The 8,155-nt window shown below is 39.4% G+C and overlaps 1 protein-coding gene across 1 annotated transcript; it reads left to right on the forward strand.

Annotated features, from left to right (window-relative positions):
* Nucleotides 1-4,093: 4,093 nt before the first annotated feature.
* cnga1a (cyclic nucleotide gated channel subunit alpha 1a) lies at nt 4,094-7,657 on the forward strand. The gene is made up of 7 exons (XM_070827917.1): nt 4,094-4,188; nt 4,289-4,351; nt 4,581-4,715; nt 4,807-4,911; nt 5,304-5,410; nt 6,036-6,646; nt 6,740-7,657. Exons 1-7 carry the CDS (start codon nt 4,094-4,096, stop codon nt 7,655-7,657), a joined length of 2,034 nt encoding a protein of 677 aa, XP_070684018.1.
* The last annotated feature ends 498 nt before the right edge of the window (nt 7,658-8,155 follow it).

The following is an 8,155-nucleotide window of genomic DNA, read 5'->3' on the forward strand; positions in this document are numbered from 1 at the left end:
GTAAAGTCATTGTTTCTCAATCTCTCTCGTCATTGTCATTTCTCTTGCTTGGTTTGCAGGTTACGCAGAGTGAAAGTAATGAGGTAAGATTAAGGTTTTAGCTTTTCTGTGAGGATTTTGTGTCTGTCTGCTATGGCATGTCATACCATGTTTTTGTCATGTCATCAAATGTAGAGTATGATAGATGAAGAGGATAATTGGCTTAATTGCAGCTCATGTCTGGAGATGTCTGGTATTTCCTCTGCAGGTCGCAGCACATGCTAATGAGGCCCTCAGGTGGATGGAGATGTACAGGCTGTACCAGCAGCAGGTAGTGGGGGTTCATTGTAGCTTAAAAAAAAAAAAATCATACATTATAATCATAAATTAAAATCATGAATCTGTATTTTTTCAGGGAGTAGTTGGAAACCCCTTCCTTCCTGCTGCTGATGCTCCTGTAAGTGTATGTCTCGTTAGACTCTAGCATGACTTCAGTTTTAGATTTAGGTGAACACTTTAAAACATAAACTACACACGGGCATATTCATTACAGTTTGTGTGTTTCATGAATTATTCTTTTGTTTAGGCTGATCCAGCTGGGGCAACAGTGGTAAGCACACACAGAAGGCTGCAATATCTAACTTGTTTACACTTCAATATTGTTAAAAGTGCTAAAAGTGTTTTATTTGTTCAGGCTGACGCTGCACCAGCCCAGCAAGCTGATGTTGCCCCTGCAGCAATTGCTGTTGAAGATGCATCAGAGGAGGAGACTGAGGTAGACACATAACCGAAATAAACTATACATGCATATATGATATTGACATACTTTTACCTACTTGAGGGGAAATATAAGTTCTAAAATTAATTCACCAGTTGTTTGTTTGTAACTAGTTTGGACACAAATTGCACTTCCACTTCCATTAAACTAAAAGAAAGCTCATGATATATTGTGATTTTTCCATGAACAAAACAAAACACCTCCATTGGATTTGTAATGGAGCACTCATCAATTCATATAAGGTAACAGTTTCATGTCTCCTGCACTGAATTTCAATTGGGAGCTCTGCCTGCAGTGCATTTCTTTCCCAGACAAAAGGTATCACTCCAAGCATCTTTTTTCTGAATTTTTCTTCTTTGCTGTTTTTCCACAGAAGATATTTTGACATTTCATTGTAAGAAAATGAGAGGCATTACAAATAATATAGGTGATGGCTCTGCTCTATTCTAGTGTCCAGTAATATGTGATTCAGCATGCACAATACTGAAACTGAGGCACCTAAATAGAATTCAGTCTTGATTTTATCACGTAAACCTGTGCTTGTTCTCCATTTAAAAAGAGAACTGGTAGATATACTCCGCTGATATATGCATATGCTTTGTAATGATGATGAAGGAGTACTCCAAAGGTAGATAACTATTGTACTTATCTTGCTGGCTGTTATTTCCTACAATGCAACCCCACCCCACCCACATGGTAAATGTACACCTCTTCCAAACGTCGTGCCTCCAGTTTGTACACAGGCTGTTAAAAAAGCATAATCTCCAAAAACAACATTTGATTACTCAAGTGATACTTTTCACTGGGTAACTAAATGTATGTGGAATGTATCCATGTTCACTCAAAGTCATTTTCTTTCTGTCTCCTTGGCACAGGGTGGCAACACTGCCCTGAAAGCTGCTGCTCCTGCTGCTCCCCTAAACTCTGATGAAGTGGAGGAGGCCGAAGAGGTGGAAGCAGCCGAGGCTGAACCAGCTGTTGTTGAAGCAGCACCAGCAGAGCCGGCAGCAGAGCCGGCAGCAGACCCTGCAGCAGACCCTGCAGCAGACCCTGCAGCAGACCCTGCAGCAGCTGTTGAGCCAGCTGTGGTTGACGTTCCCGTAGATTCTGCAACAGTCGATGCTACTGTTGTGGATGTACCTCCTGTTGATGTGGTTCCTATTGACGTTGCCCCGGCGGCCCCTGAGGTAGCTGCTGATACAACCGCTCCTGCCGCAGCAGATATCCCTGCTGCCGCTGCCGATGCTGCTGCTGCTGCTGATGCCGGTACTGACCCACAGGCAGCTGAGATCGACATGAATGGAGTGGCAGCAGATCCTGCTGTACTGTAGTTATCTGTACTGTTATTTCTATCCTAAGTGTTCCTTTGTTAGCTGTGAGAACAGTTTGTAACAACAATGAGTATCATGCAGCACAAAAGGATGAAAAAGCTGTAGCATATTGAATAGAGACTGAGAAAAACATAAAAAAATAAAGCAAACAATATGGGGAAAAATTGGAATGCTTTCTGTAAAGCAAAACCAGAAAATTAAAATGTTTCTTTGTGTTCTTCTTTGTATCTTTAATTAAAATACTTTGCAATTCTGTACTTGAAATTCAGTTGTGATTGATTAGTCCAGCACATAAGTATTGTGTTCACAAGATAAAAATAAATATCATTCAGGACTTCAGGGACTTCATATGTATGTCTTTTTCACAGCAGTAATGTAATTACATTAGTAAGTACATTCCCAGAAATTCCCCCCGGGGATCAATAAAGTATTTCTATCTATCTATGTATTAGCAGTGGCTCCGTTCTATTCAAGTGTCACGGTAAGCCATGACAAGCATGCACAACACCAGTCATTGAAAGAAGTTAAATAAAATCATTTTATCATTTAAACTTTTCGCACTGTGACACATCACAAATGAAGGACTGGGTATCTAAAACATACAGTAGCTGGTGTCTAGTCATTATTTTCCTTTCCACTTTCCATCACCAGAAACACACACAACAAAACTATATAACGCAATCAATACTTGTTACAAAATACATCAATATAAAATAAGAGCTGTAGCCTAAATTGTGTTGTCATGAAGCTGCAAACACCACATCAGCCAACAGGGAGTGCCACTGATCCACAGGATGTCTGCAGCATGCCGGGGAGAAGGCTCTGCTGCTATTAGGACGGAGCACTCAACACTGATAGAGGTTCAGATTTAATTTCACTCTAATGATTCTTACTCATATAAAAGGACCTGATCCGACTGATCTGAAATCTGTAATACCTGGCACGATCTAATAGGATCAGAGCTGGATATGGCTGAGAGTGCTGACTGAGCAGGAGATGGTGGTGTGCGTGTGTCTGTGTGTGTGTTTGTGTAAACAGACTAAATCCTCTGCTGTTCCGCAAATGGTCAGGAAAATTATGGCCTGTCGCAGATAAAAAATGGGTGTCAACACAAAACGGTTTTCAGTGCTCTGGATCCTCACTAACAGGTTAACTCAGGGTTGTCCAAACTTCACTTTCATGTATCTCATCTCCCATTGGAGTGTACAAATAAGACGGATGAGTGACTTTGCCTCTCCTCTACTCAGCCAACTTTAATCCACAAATCCTTATCAGGGTCACTGAGTCTCTATGGCACAGTTAGTTAGACTCAGTGCCTAAAAGTGACACTTGTCTTGCTACATTTGATATTTTCATTAGCATCTAATGATTGATACAATAAATCTACTGCTGCTGTGAGTCGCCAATTTCTAGATCTTGAAAAACTATTAAAGGATCAAGGGGAAATGGACTTCACATTACAATAACAAGTGGAAAAGGTAAGTTACTTGAAACCAACTGGATTATGCATCATCACTACACTTTTTGAAGTATCATCTGTTTGTGTGACCAGATTGAACATCACATTATATTGTTTTTCTCAGTTCATTTGATGCAATTCTGTAACTGTGGTTTGGGACTACAAATTTAGTGATCACAACTTTAAATGCATTCACTTAACTTTTAACAAAGTCTGATTCATTTCACACAACTCTCTTTGCTTTTCACTCAATTGCACAAGTTACACAAACTATTTATCAGTATTCAAGATGTCTTAATAAAGAGAATATTACAGTAGGTGTTATTGGATGAAAAGTTTCCCCCTGATGTAAATACAATACTATACATATATGGAGAAATAAAAACACTGCATATAATATTTTGCTAATTTTGTATTGCCGCTAAATGACCGTGTTAATGATTTGATGCACTGTAAGAAAGGTTGTTTTTCCTTTTTGCTCTCTTCTGTGAGGAGAAGATTTATTTATTGATTTATCTTTACAGGGTAAACTGCAGATCTGCCACCATGACCACTTCAATGGCCCCTTCTCACCTCAATGTGCCACCTCACACTGTAACACAAGTTGCCAGGGGCAGTAAAGAGAGCAACAAGGATGAGCTGTAAGCAAAATTTGCTAATTAAAGCTTTCTGTACATTAATGAGAAATAAATAACTTGTCACTGAATTAACTTAACATGTAATGTGCTGTGTTTGTTCCAGAAGTGCACCTCAATTAAATCGTCATCATCTGCTCAACATGAATAACAATAATAACAGTGAAGAGTAAGTACAATTATGCAGACATAAAGAGATAAGGGGAAGTCTCTTTTTGTAGCTGTAGCTTTGTAGCTTTTCTGTCATTTCATTAAGGCATTACATTTATTAATTAATCCTAATCCAGGGAGAAAAAGCAAAAAAGGAGAAGAAAGAGGAATTACATTGTATTGCAAACCTTTTAGCAAATGCTTTAAGTGAATATATGTTGCTCAATATTCTTTAATGCACTTTACAGACAGAAGGAAAAGGAGGCGAAGGAAAATGCAGAAAAGGAGGCAAAGGAAAAAGAGGAAAAGGAAGCAAAAGAAAAAGCGGAAAAGGAGGCAAAGGAAAAAGAGGAAAGGGAAAAAAAAGAGAAGGAAAAAGAGAAGTAAGTGCATCATTTAGAGCGCTAATGGCGGCACAATTTCAAACACATTTTCAGATATTTATATTTACACTTTATTTCTCTCTTTTCATAGGCCCAAAGAATTATTTGTCATTAATCCTGCTGGGAATTTGTATTACAACTGGCTGTTCATCATCACAATACCTGTCATGTACAACTGGACCATGATCATAGCCAGGTGACTTCTATGAATGAGTGATTCTTTTTCAGCAATACAATTTCTCTGCAGGTCAGATGTTCATAGGATTTCACTCAGCTCCAGTAAGCGCTATCAATATTGTAGTCCACATGAAGGTGTTTCAAATCATTTTCAACAATTTTAGCAGTTTTATCTGACTTTCTGACTTTGTGCAGAAACATAGCCTTGTACTTTCAAAAGTAGTTGGCAAGTTTTTTGATTTAATATGGATACACTGCAAGAATGAAAGCTATGGTTATTTGAGACTTGTAACACATTGGCTGCAGCAGTTGCACAATAGGATAACAATGAGGAACGACAATAATAGGATAATAACATTAGTCATTTGCATAACACACTCATAGTTGGTGGTCCTCCTCTCTTGAAAACAGGGCTTGCTTTGAGGAGCTGCAGCATAACTTCCTCCTTTACTGGGTCTTTCTGGACTACTCGTCAGACATAATCTACGTGGCTGATATGGTTTTCAGGACAAGAACAGGTGAAACGCTGACCTGAGCCTCCCAATCTGCAAAGAGGTTTTCAAAATCTGTTAAAGAATAGGTTCACAATTTTTCCATGTCTGTTTTAAAACAACAACATTCACATACTCACATGTACACTGACAACATTGTCGGCGGCTGCTTGTGATTTCGGTGTGAACAAAATCCACAGTCCTTGTTCTGTGTATACGCGCTTTTTAGAGCTCAGCTGAAGCTAATCTGAGGTTTCAGAAATCTGAGAGAAACAAATTAAAATGGTATTTTACAGGGTTACAATGTTTTAGTGCAAAACTCCCTCTTTGTGTTATTGTCCTTCCACTGCCTCATATTAGCTTCCGTTGAACCTAAAAATAAATTTTTGCTCAAATATGCCAAAAAACAAAAAAATATGTACAAATACATCTTGGACTTAGTGTTTCTTTGTTTTACAAATCTGAATCATAATGGATGTAATTGGGGTTTTTTGGGAACCTGTTTAACAGAAAATAAAGACTAATGTCCCCACATTCCTTCACTATAAGATACCTAAATCATTACTGATGACTATTTACATTTGAACAGTGATCATCTGTAATCAAAAAAGAACTTATTGTGTCTATAAACTTTCTACCTCTTTGAATGCAGGTTACCTTGAGCAAGGACTGTTAATCAAAGACAAGCAGCTGCTACAGGATCGCTACACCAGCAGCTTCCAGTTTCGTCTCGATGTTGTCTCCATGTTGCCCACTGACTTCCTCTACCTCTACTTCGGCCTGGACTACCCAGAAATACGCCTCAACAAGCTGCTGCGAATCGGCCGCATGATGGAGTTCTTCACAAGGACCGAGACTAAAACCAACTATCCCAACATCTTCCGCATTGGAAACTTGATCATGTACATCCTCATTATCATCCACTGGAATGCCTGCTTCTACTTCTCTTTCTCCAAAGCCATTGGTTTTGGTGCAGATGACTGGGTTTACCCGGCCCTAGATGATCCAGAGCAGCCTGACTTTGGAAAGCCCATGAGAAAGTATTCATTTAGTCTCTACTGGTCCACACTGACCCTCACTACTATTGGAGAAACTCCACCACCAGACCTGGACATTGAATTTCTCTTCCATGTGTGTGACTTTTTAGTAGGGGTCTTGATCTTTGCCACTATTGTAGGAAACATTGCCACCATGATCTCCAATATGAATGCTGCCCAAGCTCAGTTTCAGTCCCGGATCGACAACATCAAGCAGTACATGCAGGTATAGATGCATCTCTTTTTACCACTCAAAAAGGTGGAACAAGAATCAGCTCTGATTATATTTTGAATGTTTGTGTTTTTCTTTTCTTTATAGGTCCGAAAAGTCAGCAAGGATCTCGAGTTGCGAGTCATCAAGTGGTTTGATTATCTGTGGAATAACGGCAAGGCCCAGGATGAAAGAGAGGTGCTGAGGTATCTTCCAGACAAGCTAAAGGCTGAGATTGCCATCCAAGTCCACATGGACACACTGAAGAAAGTTCGTATTTTTGCAGACTGTGAGGCAGGCCTGCTGATTGAGCTTGTGCTCAAACTGCGGCCACAGGTGTTCAGCCCTGGAGACTATATCTGCAAAAAGGGTGACATTGGCCGTGAGATGTACATTATCAAAGATGGAAAACTGGCAGTAGTTGCTGATGATGGTGTCACACAGTTTGTTGTGCTTGGAAGCGGCAGCTATTTTGGTGAGATCAGTATCCTTAATATCAAAGGCAGCAAAGCAGGCAACCGGCGTACAGCCAACATCCGCAGCATTGGATACTCAGATCTCTTCTGCCTGTCCAAGGATGACCTGATGGAGTCACTGATAGAGTATCCGGATGCTAAAGGCATGCTTGAGGATAAAGGCCGGCAGATCCTGATGAAAGATGGTCTGATAGACTTGGACCCAGCTAACATCAAGCCTGAGGCCAAGGAGCTGGAGGAGAAGGTCAACAAATTGTACAGTGCAATGGAGCTGATGCAGTTCAAGCTGAAGAAGATTCTCGTAAATTCCAAGAGCTCTGATAAGGCTCTCAGATACCGCATCAAAGATCTGGAGCATCTAACAGGCGAGAAGGTAGAAGATGAGGATGACGAGGAAGAAGAGGTGAAAAAGGAAGAGAAAGAGGTCGAAGGGGAGAAAAAGGAAGATGAAAAATTGGAAGAGGGGGAAGGAGATGGAGAGAAAAAGGAAGAAGAGGAAAAAGAAGAGGAGAAAAAAGATGAGGAACCTACAGAGGAAGAGAAAAAATAAAACTATAGTTTCTGTATTTAAAAAAAGCACTTTTCTAAATAGTCACATAGATTCTTTATCACAAAGAAATGTTTCTCACTGGACTTGCTTCTTAAATGACTCACAGATGATTAAAAGCTGCAAAAGGCACACTAGAAACTGTCTGAAATGCCTCCCAGAACTTATCTTCAAAAGGTACTGCCATTGTATGTATGTGTGTGTATATATATATATATATAGATAGATAGATAGATAGATAGATAGATAGATAGATACAGATATATATATATATATATAGATATATAATAAATAATTAAAGACAGAATTCAATGGACAAATATTGCCAATAACAATATTGACATTAAATTCAAATAAAATATTGGCTTAAATTTTTTCAGTTTATTTTCTGTTTCTTTTGATTTTCATGACTATATTTGAACATATTCATATACTGTAAAACCCTCTGCTATTCCCGACCCTGCAGTATAGCTGTCCACATGGGGATAGTAAGCGGCAAGG

Source organism: Pempheris klunzingeri, chromosome 3 (genome assembly GCF_042242105.1).
Source record: "Pempheris klunzingeri isolate RE-2024b chromosome 3, fPemKlu1.hap1, whole genome shotgun sequence".
Taxonomy (NCBI): Eukaryota; Metazoa; Chordata; class Actinopteri; order Acropomatiformes; family Pempheridae; genus Pempheris; species Pempheris klunzingeri.

Bases quoted from the DNA above. Each gene is read 5' to 3' on its own strand.
- cnga1a (XM_070827917.1), top strand. From the start codon at position 4,094: ATGACCACTTCAATGGCCCCTTCTCACCTCAATGTGCCACCTCACACT. The intron at 4,189-4,288 runs GTAAGCAAAATT...TGTTTGTTCCAG, and splicing joins GAGAGCAACAAGGATGAGCT to AAGTGCACCTCAATTAAATC. The intron at 4,912-5,303 runs GTGACTTCTATG...TCTTGAAAACAG, and splicing joins TGGACCATGATCATAGCCAG to GGCTTGCTTTGAGGAGCTGC.